This window comes from Syngnathus scovelli, chromosome 17 (assembly GCF_024217435.2).
Source record: "Syngnathus scovelli strain Florida chromosome 17, RoL_Ssco_1.2, whole genome shotgun sequence".
In the NCBI taxonomy this organism is placed as follows: domain Eukaryota; kingdom Metazoa; phylum Chordata; class Actinopteri; order Syngnathiformes; family Syngnathidae; genus Syngnathus; species Syngnathus scovelli.
The window spans coordinates 4,277,500-4,297,601 of record NC_090863.1 but is presented as its reverse complement, the minus strand read 5'-3'; the positions used below and the strand labels follow the sequence as shown (position 1 = coordinate 4,297,601).

At 43.5% G+C, this 20,102-nt stretch overlaps 3 protein-coding genes across 9 annotated transcripts in view; all 3 read right to left on the bottom strand.

Annotated features, from left to right (window-relative positions):
- pde1cb (phosphodiesterase 1C, calmodulin-dependent b) overlaps positions 1 to 4,889 on the bottom strand; it is a 38,520-nt gene extending 33,631 nt beyond the window's left edge. For 3 of the 6 annotated variants that reach the window (XR_007487323.2, XR_007487324.2, XM_049748520.2), the window contains exon 1: positions 4,296 to 4,889. Coding sequence is in view for 1 of the 6 variants with exons in the window: in XM_049748520.2 (XP_049604477.1) it covers positions 4,296 to 4,533 (238 nt within the window). In the remaining 5 variants the exon portion in view is untranslated. Of the gene's footprint in view, positions 1 to 32; positions 318 to 4,295 lie in introns of those variants that run through there. The other 3 variants (XM_049748524.2, XM_049748523.2, XM_049748522.2) reach the window with 3 other exon arrangements.
- A 687-nt stretch (positions 4,890 to 5,576) lies between these two features.
- LOC125985541 (vimentin) lies at positions 5,577 to 10,037 on the bottom strand. Its single transcript, XM_049748531.1, has 9 exons — positions 9,436 to 10,037; positions 8,888 to 8,948; positions 7,517 to 7,612; positions 7,217 to 7,381; positions 6,584 to 6,709; positions 6,293 to 6,513; positions 6,137 to 6,180; positions 5,991 to 6,076; positions 5,577 to 5,924 (listed from the first exon to the last, which is right to left on the bottom strand). Exons 1-9 carry the CDS (start codon positions 9,975 to 9,977, stop codon positions 5,883 to 5,885), a joined length of 1,383 nt encoding a protein of 460 aa, XP_049604488.1. The 5' UTR covers positions 9,978 to 10,037; the 3' UTR covers positions 5,577 to 5,882.
- Positions 10,038 to 11,951: 1,914 nt separating this feature from the next.
- LOC125985537 (oxygen-regulated protein 1) lies at positions 11,952 to 19,125 on the bottom strand. Of its 2 annotated transcripts, XM_049748519.2 has the most exons (4): positions 18,979 to 19,125; positions 17,871 to 18,548; positions 17,571 to 17,730; positions 11,952 to 17,352 (listed from the first exon to the last, which is right to left on the bottom strand). In XM_049748519.2, exons 2-4 carry the CDS (start codon positions 18,537 to 18,539, stop codon positions 12,428 to 12,430), a joined length of 5,754 nt encoding a protein of 1,917 aa, XP_049604476.1. In that variant the 5' UTR covers positions 18,540 to 18,548; positions 18,979 to 19,125; the 3' UTR covers positions 11,952 to 12,427. The 2 variants fall into 2 exon arrangements, with proteins under 2 accessions (XP_049604476.1, XP_068509640.1); XM_068653539.1 differs by lacking the exon at positions 11,952 to 17,352 and having other exon boundaries at positions 17,398 to 17,730.
- Between the last annotated feature and the right edge of the window lie 977 nt (positions 19,126 to 20,102).

Here is a 20,102-nt window from a genome sequence, read left to right as displayed (position 1 = left end):
CTTGGTGATCAGTGCCGGCGGAGAACTCTCACACTGGTCACCTTTTCAGGCACAGACCTCCTTCCTCTCCATCGCCACCACCCCCCCTGACTTTATTTTCTCCCTTTCGCTTGACGTTTCCTCACAGCTCCACAAGCTCATTTCAACTTGTGGCTCTTGACTATCTCTTTCTCTCTCACGCTCTCTCTCTCTCTCTCTCGCTCTTTCTCTCTCACTCCGTCCCCTAAGCGGTATGGTAGGTGTATAGTGGGCGGTCGGGAGATCTCTGGAGATCTTTAAAAGCACATGACTCCTCCTACTAGGAAGAATTTTCAATAAAATCCTGCTTAAATCTATTCCGGTTTTGCTTGCTAAAAAAAAAAAAGCCACCTCCCCTGAAAAGACAAAAAAAAAAAAAAAGATTTTATCAAGACGTGTAGCGTCACGGCTAACTGAACAGGAGTGACAGATGTGTTGAGTCCCGACGAGTCCCTGAATCAACGCCGCTGCTTTTTCATTTTCTCTTATTTACCCAAGCACAAGCCCATTATGAGCGCACACACAAAAAGCTCAGAGTATGCAGTGCTGCCGCTTCAATGGTTACACATTATTTGTAAGAGTACACAAAAAATCCAACCACATCCAAAATGATCATGCTGTCTTTATGAACACCATGACATTTAGCTTTAGGATTTTTACCTCTTTCATTTCCCCGCCCAATCCGATTCCTCTTTGCACTTTCCCTTTCAATTGAGGCGCTAATAGCGCCACGTGATATATCTTTAATGTCATTCCACTTTTTTAGGGATCCATGTTTCGTCATTTAGCCTGAACCACATTATTGTCTTCTACCTAGGACGCGGATTATACGGCGGTCCCTCGAATAGACACTGGTGCATCATCCACTTGAGATAAACACCTCCCTAAAAATAGACAATTATCAAGAAACATAGTAGGTAATTATCTCGGTTCGTAGTAGCTAGTGTTCACAAGAGTGATCTAACAAAGACAGGTCTCACTCTGCCAGGAATGTCAATCAATTCATTCCAATTGAAACAAAGTACTAGGCCACAACAATTTCCGAAAAATTGTTACGGGTGGTTCTCAGGAAGTATGGCGCAATGTGACGCGAGCACCCAAAAATGAACTTTTACAAAACCCGATTCAAAAATAAGACATTCTTTAAATCAAATCTTCTGGCAGTGTGGATGTTTTCATTCAATACATTTGGCGTTACACAATCCATTTTAGAAGTTGCCGAGGACATTGCATAACACACTCAACCAAGCCATTGTGTGCCAGCGCCCCGACCCCCACCCCCAGTCACTCTTTAGTCAACTGCAATATGTGTTTTAACTCTCAACTGTGAAAATGCAGACTTGTACAGTACACTTAACAATGAACTGAAATGACAGTTCATGAGAAAAAAATCTTCAATGTGATTACGCTCAATTGGAAGGAGACAGGATTAACATGGGAGGACTGGGTATTACGCAAGATTTAAATTAATTGGCTGTTTTGACAATTACAAGAGCGCAGATTCTCTTTCCTCTAAAGACAATAAACATTGGGTTTTTTTTCTCCTTCAAAATGGAGTCTTTAATTGCTTCTATATTGCTTTGAGAGTGTTTGTCCACCCATCAAGCGTGAAATTACACAACCGACTATTAGATCCACTACAGTGTGTAATTCTCCGGCTTGGTGAGGAAATACTTTTGTGATGCTTTTGTTGACCATTTTGCCCGCTTAATATTTTCTTTGCGCTGTGGGCTCCTCCTCCCACAAGTTCGAAGCGCCACATGACTGTCGGAAAATTCGTAAAGCGTCATAATGGCTCATCGCTATACAATATGTCAACAACAATCGACGATCAAAGCGCAAAAACAAGCTCGTTAGAGGTTTCCGCAGAACTGTGGAATGACACAGGCCTTTTCACTCCGCTGTCACCCCAGTGACAAAGACTTGTAATTAAGACACCAAGAGACCGGGCACCTTTGTTTTCTCCTGCTAAATGCTCATTAGAGGCACCTTTAGAAAGGTAATGTGGGGAACCTGAGGGAACTGGCTGACAAGGCGCCGCGTGTGACGCCAGCCGCATCAACATCCTGACGGAAACATGGCCAAACAAATGTCAAGGGTGGCTAATGACTTTATTTTTGTAGTTTTGGGAGGGGACAAGCATGGCTGCAGTTCTAAATGAGCATTTGGCAGTGTTGGGTCAACTGAAGCAAAAAATAAGAACCCGCGGCGTCACATATTTCCCTCCAGACGGACTTACATGTAAATCCGTCACGTTTGATTGACGCCAAAACTGGCTAGCTAATGAGCGGCTGCCTTCAACCACTAACTAGACTTTCGAATATTTTTAAAATCAACAATAGCAACATTTCTTATTCGTAATGTATGAGACTGCAACATGTATTAACAACTATTACTAACTTTTTATTTTAACAATTGGGGACTTCTATAAACAGTCAATTTGTTGCTCTTGTAGGTCATTGACATTAAAACACCGCAGGGATTGTCTGACAGAGTCAGGTAGGAGACGCCCGAGCATCATCACCGGCCTAGGGGGAAGTTCAACTGAAAGTCGAAGGGAGTCCACGGTCTGACACGGTCATGGAAACGACACCACGGAGATGATATTTTTGGAGTCGTCCGGGGAAGGGCCTTCCCTTCGGGGGAGTAAAGGCGTTTGAGGCACCAGTGGGTTGTAAACAGGAAGTAGAATGCAGCAGCCAATCATCTTGGAGCTGGGTGTGTCCTTCTAATCGTGGGATTCAAACACCTCAACTCCTTTCTTGGCTCGTCAGTACGGCACTAATTATTTATTACACATCAAAAAAGGGATATTCGAATGTGATTAATTATATTGGCAATGTACATGTGATTTGGTTTTAGGCCGTTAAATGGTGAAACTAAATGCTAATTAGCATTAAGTTAGACTTCGGAAAGGCTAAGCTTTGGCTGTTTTAAATGCAAAAGGTGTTATTTCTCTTTGTTTTATGTTTACATTGACAGTAAACTTCAACTGCCTGTCGTTTGATTAATAGTTTACGATTCGTGCTTCGACTGTTAGGTGCCGCCATAACAATGCAAGATTTTCCCAAACTAAATTTCAACTTACCGTTTTGATTTTTGAGGCTATTAAAGTTAGCACAACAGTCCATCTTTAACTTTACAAGCATACGAGTGGCCGTGGTCCTGTTTATTCCCGTCTCAAGGACACCTGTAGTGAGCACTAGTGGAGATATGCTGAAAGGTTGGCCTTCAAAGCCGTGTGGTGTTCATTCGGTGAATGGTTACTTTCAAGGAGAATATGCAAAACCATCCCTCTGATGTGACCACTTGCTCTTATCTACAGATGCAAGCACGCAACCAGCTAGCCGCAGGAAATAACACAACAGACTGTATTCGGTAGGAACTGGATGCCCTTGCAAAATTCAAAAAAAAAGTTGTTTTTGATTTTTTTTTTAGTTGTTGTTGTATTTGCCAAGTGACAGTGGGAGTGCAAAGGAGCTGAGCCCTTGGGCTTGTCTCCTCTGAGGCACCTTTTCCTGTTTCCATGATACCAGTTTTGGCACTGTAATTGTGATGCTTTAACTCGAAGATGAACCTCTTGCGTGACCTTCAGCTGATGAGTATACAACAAAAACACAAGTGCTGCTTCATACTTGAGCATTTTTCTACCTCTGAAGAGAGAGAAAATGTCAACCCTTTTAAATCACTTATGTTGTCTCTCCAAACAAAAAGACGATGATGACATTAAAAATAAAAATTAAAAACAGTCATTGGGCCCGTGCATCGAGCAAGCTTTTTACGCCACTACTTGGATGACATTTCAAAATCAAGGGAAGAACAGAATCTTAATGTGTGCCAAACTATCCGAGCACACCACACACATTAAAACAAAGTGTTGAATTCCTAATTTTCTATCATTAAGTGTGGGGTTCGGTCACAGATTTACAAAAATATTTTATGATTTGAAAAATCCTCATCATAAGCTTGGTCACAGAACAAATTCAACGCATATCTCAAGGCACCACTGGACAATTAACATTTTTCATTAATTATATTACTTAGCCAATTAATTTATTCAAAATAAAACGTTAAAAATAAAATGAACAATTTGACTTCTAAATGTCACATTTAATGAAAGAGTCGGTTAATTAATTACGGGTCACTTAATTATAGCTTATATAAATATTAGGGCGATAATTAATGATGTTGTATGGTTTGTACTTGAAGAAAGTTTGTTCAAGAACGACGAGGCAAACTTTTGAAGGCAACAGGTTAGCTTCGGTCCAAGTACTCACCGCACAGTTTGTTCGGTTGAAATTCGGTTGCCTTCTTGGCTCCGTTGGAGTCCTCCCGGTTCAAGACGAGCAACTGCCGGGAAGTCTGTCGAGCGACTTGGCTGGGCGGTTTGTGACTCCTCTTCCGAGCCGACTCAGGCGCCGAGTGGCTCCTCTCCGGGTCGTGACTCTCCGGTTCCGACCCCACTTTGACCAACGCGTGGCGTGTCCTCGTCAGGGCGGAAGACACAGAGCCCATCGTGAGGAGGGCGGAGGCGAGCGAGGGATGCCCACTTTTTAGCTCAAATATTCGGGGTCCAGGTCCTCACCTGAAATTTAATTTCAACTCGCCAAATCGTGAAATTTAGCCTCTAATGGAGACAAAGCATGATTTCAATCAAGGCACAACAGAGTTCAGTCGGGTCATGTCAGCGGCGTCTCCCTCCGTGTGCCTTTCCGCCTCAGGCGCGTCACCCGAGGAGAAAGTTGCCCCGTCAACGAACCCCGCTCTCGAGAGGGAAACCCGCTCCGGAAGCGAACCATTTTTATCGAGCGCTAAGCGTTATTATTTACATAAATATGAAACACGACTTAATTTGCGCACAGGTTTGAGATAAGTGACGTTTATCGATTAACCCAAGTGTTGTTTTCGGTTGATATCGCGAGACTTGGTTTGTCTTAAATTGGAACATTCGTAGTCACGTGGCGTACACAGGGGTTAATAGTAGCAAAATATTTTGATTAATTAGAACAAAAACGCATAATATAGATTATGGTTTAGAAAATATATTGTAGCTCCAAAAACGGTTCAAATCTCGTGACTATCAATGGTAAACGTTAGCAACTGTCAATTGGGTTTTCCCATTAAATTATATCCATATTGAATGTTCATTAGTGTTTTCTTTTACTATTTATTTATTTATTTATTTATTTATTTATTTATTTATTGAGCATTTCCACTCATTTCAATGGGCAAAGATAATGTGACATACCAGTGTTTTTTGTGGTACAAGCTCACGGGGTCACAAAAAAAGTGCATTCTTCTTTTAATCTTTTGCTGCTTTTAGGTGCAGCCAAAAGGATAGAAGCGCAGTAATCATAGTTCTCACTTTCCAGCGGGATTTCACGCCTCTTGTCATGAAGTTATTTAACATGACATGACTGTGGGGAAAATACAGGTGTTAATGAGGTAGGAGTCCATTAGGAACACTTGCTTCGGAACACGTGAGAGCGTTTAATGACTAGTACATTTATTATTAGCATTTGGCAATGAAAGTGCACCACAGAAAGATCACACGTCACTGACGGTCTCATTAGTTTATTGCTGAATACGAGGCAACGGTGGCGTGTTTAGCATTTGGTGGTGTGCATACGGAATCTAGCAAAAGGTTGACTACAACTGAGATGTTTGGTGTGATTATGTGTGCAATGTTTTTTATATTGTGTCCAAGACGAGAAAAAGAACAGAAATGGAAGCTAAAAACATCGTTTCAAACTAACTAGCTTACCAAATCATGACATATAAAAGGCACTTTTAAGAGCTATGAGTGCAGAGCCAGTGAACATCTTCATATTTGTTTGTGCGTTTTGTTTTCAGCGAGGGTCTTATTACTCCATGTCATCGTGGTTCTGAGTCGACTCGTTGATCACCTTCATGGAGGACGCATCAGAATCAATGTGAAGCTTCATTTAAAAAGCATTACGGAATTCTCGTACCTGACCATCTCTGGTCTCGATGGTCTTGATGAAAACCTTCTTGGTGGTTGAGGTTTCCACTTGAGGTTTGTAGTCAATCATGGTTTCTGTGAAAATTGTGATATCAATCAAAGTCGTGTTAGTGGTGTAAAAATGTGTCAACTTACCTCTCAGGTTGAGGGAGGAGAGGTTCAGCATCGGGGTGGAGATTCTGGAAATAAGGAAAACATAATCAACTATTGGCCAAAAATATACAAATATGAAATAACATCAGATATAAAAATGGGAAGAAAAAAAACCCACACAATGGCGTGAATGGTTACCTGCTTTCCTCTCCTTCCAGCAGCTTCCTGTAGGTGGCGATCTCGATGTCCAGGGCCATCTTGACGTTGAGGAGGTCCTGGTACTCCCGCAGGTGGCGAGCCATCTCATCCTTCATGTTATGAATATCATCCTCCAGTCGAGCCACCGTCTCTTGATAGCCCGCCGTCTCGGCTGAGAAATTGTCCTCCATCTCTCGCATCTGCCGCTCCAGCGACTCGTTCTGGGGAGAAACCGGCAAGCGTTGCAGCCTCCGTCGTAAGCTTGACGGTAAGCAATGGAAGGCTACTCACGGTCCCCTTGAGAGCATCAGCCTCACAGGTGACAGCCTGAACCTGGCGTCTGTAATCGTTGGCCTCCTGCTTGGCCAGCCTCAGAGCTTCATTGTTGCGAACGGCCGCTTCAGTGAGGTCAGCAAACTGAAATCATGAAATTTCTTACCACAAACTTGCTTTTGGTCTTTGTGAGAGTGAGTTGTTTGAACTGCAGTACTCTCTTTCTCATACAGGGGGCAGTAAACTATCATTTCTGTCCATCATTGATACCACCAGAAGCATAACATTAAATCATCCATCCATCCATCCATTTTCTGAACCGCTTAGTCCCCACGGGGGTCGCGGGCATGCTGGAGCCTATCCCAGCCGTCATCGGGCAGTAGGCGGGGGACACCCTGAACTGGTTGCCAGCCAATCGCAGGGCACACAGAGACAGACAACCAATCGCACTCACACTCACACTCACACCTAGGGACAATTTGGAGTCTTCAATCGGCCTACCAAGCATGTCTTTGGAATGTGGGAGGAACCCGGAGTGCCCGGAGAAAACCCACGCATTAAATCAGAAATGTTTAAATGTCAAAAAAGTTGAAAAAAAAATATTGAGGAGGCTGATTTTTGGGTATAAAAATATTCCAGCTCAACCCAAACCTTGGATTTGTACCACTCCTCAGACTCCTGGATGTTTTTGGAAGCCAGGTTCTCATACTGCAGGCGGACGTCCCTCAGAGCGGCCGTGAGGTCCGGTTTGGCCACGTCCATGTCCACCTGCACATGCTGCTGCATGTGGATCTGGTTCTGCAGCTCCACTATTTCCTGTCACAAAAAAAGCCAGAGATGTGCTCAAGTCTCATTCAAAGTATCTTGTATTGATTTGACCCCTCAGCAGATACACAATCGATCCCTTTATGGGCATCATTTCTTCAGTAGTCACACAAAAAAGAAGCTTACCTCATCATGCAGCTTCTTGAGGAAGTCGATTTCCTCCTGGAGGGATTCCACCTTCCTCTCTAGGTCCAATCTGGCGAGGGCAGCGTTGTCCACATCCTGCACCATGACGCCCACAAACTAACTTAGTAAGCAGACTTTTGAAGGTGACATGAATTATAAATTGCATCTTTGCTGACACCGGTGAAAAAAAACAACTCTTGTGGATACCACACTCCTCTACGCTACTATGCCCGAAAATTGTGGTGACCTTAATCCCACTTGTTTGTTTGTTTATTCGGGCAAACCTGTGATCGCTTAATTTAGCAGCCTTGCGTGTTTCACCTGAGAATAAAAACATGACATTGTCCGTTATAAATTAGTGTTTGTTTCAGAGTTTTGGTGACGCCACACTGCTAAGCTTTGTCCTTCCAACATTGGCAGGTCGTCAAATGAGGTATCAGCAAATGGAGCAGCTTTGCCCGCCCGGCGCTAATACCATAAACAAAGCGCACTATTCAGCCCGGGTATCCCAAACGGGCCGGGGGCTGGCTGGGTGACTGTCTGCCTGACTGAGCGGGCCAACGTGCAGACGGCGAATGCCTCATTGTTGGCATGTCACACCGAGTTCCTTCCTGCCATTCTTATACAACATCGTATATGGGCTGCCCACGCAAGCAGCCACTGCAGATGTTTGCCAGCGTTTTAGATGGATCAACTACACTAAAATCATTTCCAAACTTCTTCTTACATGTACAACTCAATAGATTTTTTTTTTTTTTTAAAGAGGAGTAAAAGAAAATATAGTTGCATAAGTGTGCACACCCTCTTATCACTGGAGATGTGCCTGTATTGCAGCTATTAGTTTCATGACTCAACTCACCTAAAAGAATGTTTTAAAGGGAGGTTAAAAAATAGATAGTTGCATAAGTGTGCACACCCTCACTGGAGACGTGCCCGTATTGCAGCTGCTAGTTTCATGACTAATTGTCGTTGGCTTGACATTAATCCCTTACATGTAATGACTGCCATTGCCAGGCGGACACATCTCACGGTGGCTTGCCCTCTCGCTCTGATAACCACATTGGGCCCACACTGTTGTTGCCCCAGACCGGCTCATTCAGCGTGACCAGTCAGACTTAAAAAGATCGTCTCTCCTTGCAGGCCTGATTGAACATAACAGTCCCAGCCAAGCAACCAAGCATCCAACCGTGTCTTGTCCTAGCGAACCCTGCTCTCCGGCTTTTTGGGATCATCGCTACAATCCGCTGTTGTGCCACCACAGGGGGCACATTCCTGTCTAGCCAGGGAGAAAAGAGACACGTATAGACTCGAGTCCGTTTAGTAGGTCCGCATCACTTTTAAATCGTGTAATGGTTGGGTTTCTACGTTTACCTGACGGAAGCCCTGCATGTTTGCCTCGGCCTCCTCCCTCAGGGACATCTCATCCTGCAACCTGGCATGAGAGACGATACATTAGGCAAGGAACTGGAACATGTCCAAGTCGCTTTCATTAGGTACACCTGCAAAATCTAACGCCGTCTCACAAAGTTTTCTTGAAATGTGTTTTGAGGCTTAGGAGCAAACAAATGTGGGAAAAAATATCAAGTTGCTCGGACTACGGAGTTTTGGGGCGTCATGTTGACACCACTAAAGTACTAATAATACATTAATATATATATTTTAAATCCAGTATCTTACGTTACATAAATTTGCATTTATTCATCCAAATATTTATTTGTGTACAATTCCAGGGCACTCACATTGACACTTCATTTAGTCTTTAGTCTTAAATTAACCATAAGCTTAACATTTTGGAACTTGGAGGAAAATTACTAGTACGAGGAAAAAGCACAAGAAGAACATGCCAAGAACATTTAAAAAGTTTCAGTACATCTCGCGTTCTGGCTATGATAATGAAGTGCCCGTGTGAGTGAGCCTACTTGTCCCTGAGCCTCCCGATGTCATCGGCCAAGTTGTCCCGATGCACTTCCACCCGAGCCTTCTCGTTGCTCAGCTGGTCCACCTGGCGCCTCAGCTCCCTCATCTGGTCCTCGTACAGGTCACCAACTCGCGACGTACCTTTGCCACGGAGCTGCTCCAGCTCGGCGAGCAAGATCTTATTCTGCTGCTCCAGAAAGCGCACCTTCTCGATGTAGCTGGCGAAGCGGTCGTTGAGCGACTGCATCTGGACCTTCTCGCTGGTGCGGTTGGCGATGAACTCGCTGTTGATGGCGTCGGACAGCGAGAAGTCCAGCTGCTCCGAAGCCAGCCGGGGCATGGCCGCGCTGCTGCTGCGCAGACGCTGCGTCTTGGTGGCGAAGACCATGCCGCCGGCGCCTCCGGGTGCTCCATAAGACAACACCCGGTTGGTGCGCATGGGAGCGGAATACTGACGGCTGGAGTAGCTGCTTCTCACGGTTCTATCTCCGCCGAACATCTTTTTGTAGGAGGACTGAGGAGGTGCTGCTCTGAAAGTAGACATGCTGCTGGTCCCCGGTGTATAAACTGCGTGCAAGTCCTGACAGCATCACCCAACTCGCGCGTGCGCATTTATACTCTGCTCCTTATGCAAATGAACGAGGCGGATGGAGCGGCAGTTGATGCGTCCAATCACGTTTTAGGTCCAACATCAACAAGAACGTGGCCGGGCGTGTTTCTCCCGAGCCCTTGGACAGAACATTAGGTCAATTTATTAAGTCAATAAATTGCTTTTTTATTTGTGCAAAGGAAGAAAAGCTTCCAATCATTGCTGCTGGTTTAGATGTTTACCAATTTCTCTCCTGAGTCCATTTCCAAATCTGTTGCCAACCAAAACAGCAGCACCAAAGTTTGATAATTACAGTTTACGAGTTTGCATTTTCAGATACTTTTTTTTTTTTTTTTTTAGCAAAGCGTGTTCATTGTAGGTCTTCTATGAAAGTGGGTCACCACTTTGCAATAATTGGAAATGGTGAGTCACAGGGTGACAGCAATTAAGAACCACTAATCTTTTAATTATAAAGATAAACTAAATAGTTACTCCTATTTGAGTGGATGTAGCAAAAGTTGTTAAAATTAACGCAGTATCAAACATTTGCACCCAGAGGCCTCAATGTGAGTAAACAGTGGCGCCCCTTTGCTGAAAGTGACAATGAACATTCACATGATCAACTCACTTGGAGGCTGGGAGTGAGCGAGGAGGGAGGGGGGGAGGTGTTTGTGTGTGTGTGTGTGTGTGTGTGGGGGGGGGGGGGGGGGGGTTAATGTAAAAAAAAAAAAAAAATCCTGCTCCCAGGCCTCTTTATGAAGCAGCCAAGCAGGGATTGTGTATTGCTGACTTGTCAGCGAGCAGAATGCAGACAGTCGGCGCTAAGTATTGTTTGTCAGGCCCCCACCGGTGTTTGCCGTTGTCACTGTTTGGGCCAAAATAGTTTTCATTCCGCGCGGGAATGGATCACGGGTTGACCTCTGCCAAGGAGCTTGTTTTTGTGGACTGTTCAATCATCGCCCAATGGACAATCTGTTCCAGGATTTGGATTTCTGTCCAATACCATCTGGTCCTGTCTCGTTCTGTCCTGTCACAGATCTTACCTCAAATCTCTCATGTCAAATCTGCATGAAATTTTACTTCTCATATGATTTAAAAAACCCACAATCCTTGAGGGCCTGCAAAAAAGCCTGCTCTTTGTTGCATCTCCCATGATGGCTAATCTTGTGCACGGTCGTCATGGCGATCACCCCCAGCATAGTTTAAACATAGAAAGAAGGGGCTTGCCCTGAGCACTTTTAAAATGAGAGGAAGTCTAAATGTAAGGATATAGAAGGATGTCAATTCAAAAGCCGTGCTGCTCCACACAGTCGCTTTTATGGCACGGAATTCCTTTTTTTCATCTTTACACAGGAAGGTGTTTTTTTTCGCCCATGTTGGAATGAAAACGGTATTCATTTTGAGCTTCTTTGCTCTACTCATAACAACAATAGATGAATGAGGGCTTTTCACTAAATCACCATAGTGACAAACTAAAACCTTGGAAGGAATCCAAAATGGTCACTTTATAATGAACCCCAACTCTCTTTGTGAGTATGGGTGTGTGTGTGACGGAGACGGAGCTTCGTACTCTCACTCCGGGTGGACTAATTTCTCAACCTTAGCATTAGCATTAGCACCAAACCCTCTCAATTGGTGCTCAAGTCAAATGTCAATCGCATGTGTCGGACAGCGTCAGGGAGCATCGGTCAACCTTGAGCCGGTGACAACAACAGCTGACATCCCCAACGTACCTTTCAGTTAAGTGTGAAGGCACTTTTTTTTAGATGTACTTCATGTTTTTACATTTTCCTCAAGTAATTTTAACGATAATAATAATAATATGAATAATAATAATGATAATGATAATATTAATGATAATAATAATAATAATAATAATAATAATAATAATCATCATCATCATCATCAGGAATAAAAACAGACGCATTCCACATGTTCTGCAGCGACTAACCATGTGAAAGTCATAAAGTCCTCCAAGTTGCTGGAGGCACAAGCAAGTCTTTTATTCCAATATAAGAAATAAATACAAACTGAAAAATATCAGTCGGTACAAATAAAGAAATATTTTTATTTTTTAAATAATTTATTCCTTTCACAGTTTGTTTTAAATTTTCCGATGAAACACTGTTCACTCTATTGTGCAGTGGAGAAAAAGGCAGTACAGTACAATGAAATATAAAATATATATATATAAATATATAATATATAATATAATATATAATATGTAAAATATCCTGTATTGGCAGAAAGTCAATTGAAAGAACATATAATGTGAGGTCATTTCTTCACTTACGAAGTGGTTCTTGTTTTGTTATAAAATCATTCAAGAAAGAATATTTTTTATTCTTGAGATGTATATCAAACTCTTCCATTTTAAAATGTCAAAAATAAGTTTGTGTGACCAGTTATAGAATTTGGCAATACTGTCCGCACCTCAAACTCGTTGCATCTGTGGAGTCTTGTGATTGGTGCCTTGAGTTCCCTCGTGCTTCTACCCCGGTGGAGGACTCCCCTCCCTCGGGATAGACTTTTCTGTCTGCTATTTTAAACTCCACCGATGCAAAAGATGAAAGGCTGCCATTCTTGCTGGCCCACGTTTTGGAGGTGTCAACCACCGGCGCCACCCTGAAGCCCCTCCCTTTCGCCCAGTTTGTTTCTTTACTCCGGCTTTGGTCGCTATCGTTGTCCAGGAATGGGTCTGAGTCGCTTCCGTGTGGCATGGTGAAGTAGTTGCATCTTGGGGGTTGAGGCTTGGCAAGTTCTTCCAGTTCAGAGGAGGATATAGCTGCGAGGAGGGTGGTCCGGTTTATTTTGTGGTTCTGCGACTCCTCGCTGGAGTTCCCTGTGTCTTGGGAGGTGCTGTCCAAATCTCTGTACATGCCCTCAGAGATAGGTGGCGAATTTCTGATCAGGTGGTTTTCCTTGAGCAACCATCGACCTTGGTCAATCAAGACCCCGTTGCTGGCTTCCGGATTCTGTTCTGTCTTCGGGGCTGGGTCATTGTCCGAGTTTTTGAGACAAGACAAAGTTTCCCTTGAGCTTTTTGTAAGGGAGTCACCTGAAAAGGAATTCCCACTTGTGGATATCTTGGAGGTAGTCAACTCTAGATTAGCTCTTTCGATCAAACCTTCATCTTCGTTACTCTCCGAAATGATGGCTACAGAGTCTTGGCTTTGATTTCCACCGTTTTCTAAACTTTCTGGTCTGTAGTCTGATAAATCTGAGGTGATCGGGCTCTGGAGGCATCTGGAACCATAGCTACAAAGTCTTTGGCTCGTTGGGTTGAGTGTTTTCTTCATTTCTCCGATTTGAGTACGATCCTGCTCGATTCTAATGTTGCCATGATTGTCGTACATAAATATGAGTGAGGAGGACTGTAGGGCAGAGTTAACAAAGTCTAGGAGTTCTTGGGATATTTCCACTGGGTGGGTGAGATTGTTGCTTTGGTCCTGAGGAAAGATCTCTGCCTCATTTTCAAGAGCTGTGTTCTCCTCAAAGCGCTCATGCTCCAGTGATGATTCAGTGCCATGTTCCTTGTTGAAATGATCTTTTTCCATCTGTGGGCTTGTACAAAATGTCTCACTGGCTGTAAGGTTTGTCTTCTCCACTTCCTCTCCGGATTCTTCCTCAGGACACGTGTCCATGTCTAGTTTCTCTTTCTGTTCTGTTAGATTTTCTTGTTCCTCCTCCGAAACCTGGACTTCTGGATTTGGTTCTTGAAAGCATTTAAGGTCATCTTCACTCGCTTGTTCAGTTGGTGTCCCACTTGACTTCACTTCTTCAGATTCTTCCTTTGGAAAATTGCCCTCTTCAATCTCCTCCGGCTCAACTGTCTGCTCAATTTCTGGTTTCTTTTCTAGAGTAGGTTCTGGATTGGTAACAATACTTTCAACAATCCTTTCAATTTCTTCATTGTCCTTTTCATGTTCTTCAATTTCTTCAATTCCTTCGTCATGGGGACTTGAGGTAGCCTCTATCTCCAGGTCGTCTTCGCTCTTTGCTTCAGCGGGTGTCTGGCCAGGCACGTTTACTTGGTCCATAAATGTTTCCTCTGGACTGGTTTCTCGAGTATCCTTCTCATTCTCCTCCTGCTTCTGTAGATCCATGTTTTTTGAAGTAGATTCAGGTATGTCTACAGCATCATTTTCCCCCTTGCTTCTTTCTTCTTCATCATCAATGTCAGGGAGACTTGCTTGACCTTCTACCTCTGGGTTTGGGTCTTGCCAACATCCCAAGTCATCTTCACTTTCTGCTTCCCTTGTTGTACAACTTGGCTTTTCCACTTTGTCTGTAGATTCTTCTTCTGAAGTTGTTACTCTTGCATCCTCCATCTGTTGTATTTCATCTTCCTTATCTGTAGTAGGTTCAGGTGTGTCCATAATATCATGAGCCGTATTGTTCGGGTCCTCACTTAAGACCTCTGTTGCTTCTTTTGTTGTTCCTTCTACCAATGGGTTTGGTTCTAAGGAACATCCTAATCTGTCGTTTTTTTCCATTTCAACTGGTGTTACTGTCTGTACAAATTCTTCAGCTGGAAAAGTTTCTTGATTATCATCCTCATCCTCTTCCAACTTCTCTGTCTGTTTCTTCTCATCCATAATAGGTTCAAGTATGTCTCCATTGAGCTTTTCATTGTAGTCCTCGTCTAAGACCTCTGTCCCTTCTGCTTCCTTCTTTTCCTCAATGTCATCTTCATCATCATCTTTAGATACCGCCTCCTCCTCTACATACTCCTCACTACCTTTCCGATCCATCTCACCTTCATACATTGCCTCTTTTGATTCCTCCATGTGATCTTCTGGATCCTTTATATTTCCTTCATTAACTTGGTGCTCCCCTGCTATTGGTTCTTTCCTGTCACGGCCTATTTCCTGATCAGGTTCATCTTCTATCTCTCCAGCCAATGATGAGTCATGGTTCTTATCATTTGTGTTTACATGATTGCAGGAATTATCACAGCATTGTTTTAAGTCGCTGTTTTGCAAAACCTCCTCATCTGCTGATTCTGAGGAATCGCTCTTAGGCTCGACAACAGTGCACTCTTTTTCAGGAGCCTGCTGAAGTGCTGAAGAAATCTCCATCCTGAGGTCGTAGGGCAGCTCTTTTATTAGCTGATCTACAATTGCGTCCTGGACCCAAACGGAATCTCGGGTGTCTTGAAATTTGGGAATGAGCTTTTCCTTACAAGTTTGGAAATCCATCCAATCTTTCATGAACTTGGGAGACACTCCACTGTGCAAATCAATCAGACTCGCCCGTTGTTCGTCCTGGTCTTCAATGGCAGAAATGCTCTGCAGGAACTTCAAGAGGAGCATGGCTTCAGAGGCATTTTCTGAATCAGTGCTTTCACACCTTAGACAGTCTCTTAGAGCCATGACCGACAAAAACGAAAGCAAAGCTGTGCAAGAGGTGCCAAATACTGAAGCCACCTCAGATGAAAAATTAAGTCGACTCCTTGATTGGTCAGACGTAATTCGCATTGATTGAATTAACGAGCAAAGTTCCTGCGAGACTGATTTCAGCTTTTCTTTGGGACTTAAAATATCCATTTGAGATTCATTGCTTGAGCAAGTCTGCTGGTGGGCGGGTTCAACCTTTGGCATTGACACATCTGTCGGTTTCTGTTCTTTGGACAAAGTGTCAGAAGGAGTCTTCTGCCTATCTGCATGGGTCTGAGTTTCCTTCATTTCCTCAGTTTCTGAATCACAACCAATCTGAAATAAAACCTTTTTGGGCTGTTCTGGAACATCTGAGGTTACCATGTACACCACTGGATTTGAAATGACCTCCTCCAACCAGTTCTCAACATACTGTTGGATTTCAGAGTGGGACCGGTTGAGAGAAATCTTTGAAACGTTTTTTTTATCCAAACGTGAGGATAACAGCCGGTTGTCAGTCGTGGGAATGGATTTGCCGCTTGTCTTTTTTCTTGACAACTTTTGGAGCTTTAAAAGATCTGACACATTCTTCTTCATAGGAGGCCTGACAGATGGGGTATCAACATTGTGGCCATTATACCTAGCAGATGCTTTATTCATGTTTTTGTCCTTGGTTGAGGTTCGAAATAATGTTTCTGATTCCCTTCCACGTGGAGTATTTGTGTAGGATTTTTCAACTCGCTTTGGGCTTAGTCCACGTTTATCTTTTTCTGTGGTAGCGAGGCTCTTTTTTCTAGCATTAGCATTGTCAACGTGGTTATCTCCTGATTTACGATTTTTCTCCATGAACCTTGACTTGGAGCTCTTTTTTGTCTCGGTCTTTTTCACTTCATTCTTTGACACTGAAGACGGTCTGTTTGTCACCTGGAGCGTTGGAGATATTGGCTCCGATGACAATGACAACATCTCCTCTTTCTGTCTTTGGAGTGAGTCAGCAGTAGGCTGCTGCAAGCTAAAGTCGATATCAGTGCTGGATGAACAAATCCCTGAGGCTGTGGACTGGTGGCTTTGTGGCACTGGAGGGGAACCATGCAAAGAAGTATCTGCGTCCTCATTTGGAAAGTAATTGTGACTCTCATAAATATGCATCACAGTCTCTCGAACCTCCAGCCCATCATTTTCTATCTTGAGTACTTCGGCTACTCCTGAGGATTTCAGGAATGGTGTGTTGTTCCCTTCCAGAAGAGTTTCCCGAGGCTTTGGGAGAAGTTGGCTACTGCTGCTATGTCTGATCCTACAGTATCCCTCCATTGTGTCTCCTTCAGTCATCTTCTCCAAATATGAATAATGGCCCAGAGTGTTCTCTTGGATGCCGGACTCTGTCAGGATCTTCAAACTCTCAAAAGACTCTTCCCTCATTACACGATGAGGGCCTGGAGTTGGGGCACGTCTGAACCTTTTTTTTGCTTCCCTTACTTTTTGAAATCCAACCACTTCTGCAGTAGCTGGAGGCTGGTTTTCCTCTTTTGCCTCATCTTCACATAAGTCAGAAGGTCCTTTGGCAATGTAGAAGTTTGAGTCAGGTGAGATGTTGCTTGTCTCTGTGACTGAGCCACAAACATTTCTCCTCCTAAGGTTGGAGCGGCTAACTGTGGTACTCCAGTGAAGGATCTCCTCCTCCTTGATGGTAAGACGCACTTTCATCTCCACGGTCATGCTGCCATCTTGGTTCACCCGGAAGGATTTCTCAATGTCGTCGTCCTGAGGTAAGATACAAGCGTTGCGCTGGTGAGCCACTGTCGTGGATTCACACGTCTTCAAGCACGCCGGGTCTGGTGATTCGGCGTGACTGTTCGAACTTCCCTTCCGAGAATCATTTATCTGCTTGATGATATACTGCTCGGATGACAGAGAAAAATTCCTGGAGCATCTTCCACTGGATCTTTGGCTGTCTTTTGGGACAGAAATGTTATGATTAAAGTTATTTTTCATTTTTGGGAAAAAGATATGGCTTCATTACAAATGTGAAGCGCAAGGTTTTGTTGAGAATGAGATTAGCCTGTGGCAACAGCAAGACTTATCTTTGAGGTGATTGCGTAACACTGCTCTGACCTTAGCTATTAAACTCTTGAGGTTTTTTTAGGACCAAGATGACCGACTGAACACTTACGAGCTTGATGCTGCTGCATGGACGGTTGCCCCGTTTCCATGAACAATGCCTGGACTGTCTGGCTTGTTCTTTGGAAAGTGTGGTTGCTGAGCCGAAAGGGCTCATTGCCTGCTGCCACGAGGAATCCAGAGCACAAGATTAGAGCAGCAAGACCTCCGATCTGCAAGGAACGGAAAGATGTTTAACCACACCAACACCAACAGTTTGGGGAAATTGATTTTTCAGGAATTACAGCTTCCGAATTCCCGTCAAAATATGAGCCCTGGAATTCATCAACATCTAAATTCGTCAAGTACTCACTCTTCTTCCGTCGATAGAGTAGAGTTTGAGCACTGGAAATTGCAGAATCTGCGAGAGGTAATCCAGTAAAGCGTCAAAGGTGGGCGCCGTCCTTTTCTGCAGCACAATGGTACGTTTCATGTCGGGATCCTTGTTCTTGATGACCACCAGCCTCCTCGGCGTCCTGACAGCCACTCGCTCCGGAACCTTAGCCGGCCTGCCATTATTATCGTCACCCCTCCCCACGGAGCCAAACCGGAGTCCCTGGCGCTTCCGCCGACCCGCGGTGAAGCCTCTGGCCATGTTCCAGGGCACCTGTCGCCGGTTGACCTCCTCCAAGTTGACCGGCTTAACTCGCTTCTGGTCGGAGCACAGGTAGGACCCGCCGTCCTGTAATTCATCCAACCCTTTCACCTGGTGGGTCCCTCGGGGTGTCGTAATTGTTCGCACGCCAAAAGGCAGAGGCACTTTTTTGGAAAGGGCATCCAGCAGGGCGTCAAAGGTCTTGAAGGTGCGGGCGTTGATGACCAAGCGGTGCCCGCCGAATGTATGATCGCCGCTTTTGTAGAAGCACAATCGTTTTGGCACTGAGGGGTCGGGCATCGGCTGGATGGATCGGGAGGGTTGTGTAGGCCCACTGGCTGGGGAACATGCCTGGACGGGGTTCTCCTGAGTGGGTGTGTTGCTCATGTTGAGTGGCTTTGGAGAAAACACAAAGTGTGGGACTAGGGTTGAAATACACTCAGATCAAGTGAATAGGAGTTCTGGGGTAATTTAAAGTGCACAAAATTCCTCTGCCCCATTTTTGATCCTCATTACCTACTACACTACTGTACCTGCAGAAAATATACACAAGTACTGGTAGAACACACTAGCTCCACCACGAAGGACCTAGATTGAGACAAAGAACCTATTGGCTATGAAGCAAGACTGACTTTCACTTCTGGAACTTTCATAAAGATCTACATATCAAAAGAATAACCTTACTGAGAAGGTAACATGACAGCCACCTCCGCTACATTGACCAATACAACAAGCCTAAAAAAAAAAAAACTAAAAAAAAGTGAATGTCAAATGGTATAAAAGAGGATCTGGGGTACTACAGGGAAAATTAATTGAAGGGTCTTACCTATTTTCTCACATTGTGCCCAATTTAAAAGAGTATTCGTCCTTGTCCGAGCGAGGGAAAGCTTCTCAGTCGTGTGTGTGTTTGTGTGTGTGTGCTTGTGTGCAAGGGCTATTTTAGGACTGGCAGCACTGTGGCCAATTTGCTTAATCTTTTCTCAGCATTTTAACATAAGGCAACACACAAACAATAGAGAGTGGAAAATAAAATTGTCTTATACTTGTTTTGGAAAGCGCGTAAATACTTAGGAACCCAATTATGTAGCTCAATTAAAAAAGAGAAAACTCATTTCTAGTCTCATTGGCCACAAAATGGTGTCGGGAAGTTAACATGTACAGTTTTGCAATGTGAATGTTGTTTTCAGCTCAAACAATATTTTGAAGGAATTCACTCTCTTGCACAGGAGACAGCAGAGGTGACTTGAACAGTTACTATTCACAAGTAGGTTGCATAATCAGATTGAAGATTTCTCGGGCCTAATAGGGATTAGCTGGGAGATTTTGCGCACTAGCATGAGTCACATTAAAGTTAGGGGCCGAACTGAAAGCACTGTCACCAATATTTATAAGCAATATCTAAACATTTCTTTCATCTGTTTTGTTTTGTTGTTAAAAATGTTTTATATATAACTATAAAAATGTTAATACAATGATCCGCACAATAGGTTGATAATCATTCAGGAGATTTTGGTGATTTATTTGAATAGAGAAGCTAAAAGGGAAATTTGAATGTGAAACGGAATTATTTTCCTGTAAGTATTTATACTTCCCTCTTTTTACTTTCATTTTAACTGTTTTCATTGATACATATGTATTTTTTTAATGTAGCTAATAAATAAAAATAAATAAAAAACATTTTGTGCAATTAATCAATCAATCAATCAATCAATCAATCAATCAATCAATCAATCAATCTCGAATCAATTTATGTCTTACAATGACTTGAACAAATCTGGTGATTTGGCGCCCTCTATAGACGGGGTGATAAATGCTGAGTAAATTAATTAATTTTAAGAAAATGCCAAACGATCATCAAACGTTTTTCTTATTTTTTTGGTCTTTTTCAATCCATTTCAAGATGAGAATGCGTAAAAATTAAGTCGTTTTGGACTTCGAAGTCGTTTCGGA

Coding starts and splice junctions, on each gene's coding strand:
- LOC125985541 (XM_049748531.1), bottom strand. CDS start 9,977: ATGTCTACTTTCAGAGCAGCACCTCCTCAGTCCTCCTACAAAAAGATG. Junction 7,382..7,516: donor TCAAGAAGCTGCATGATGAG/GTAAGCTTCTTT, acceptor TTTTTGTGACAG/GAAATAGTGGAGCTGCAGAA. Junction 6,181..6,292: donor CTGGAAGGAGAGGAAAGCAG/GTAACCATTCAC, acceptor CCTTATTTCCAG/AATCTCCACCCCGATGCTGA.
- LOC125985537 (XM_049748519.2), bottom strand. CDS start 18,539: ATGAGCAACACACCCACTCAGGAGAACCCCGTCCAGGCATGTTCCCCA. Junction 17,731..17,870: donor ACTCTATCGACGGAAGAAGA/GTGAGTACTTGA, acceptor CGTTCCTTGCAG/ATCGGAGGTCTTGCTGCTCT. Junction 17,353..17,570: donor CATGCAGCAGCATCAAGCTC/GTAAGTGTTCAG, acceptor CTGTCCCAAAAG/ACAGCCAAAGATCCAGTGGA.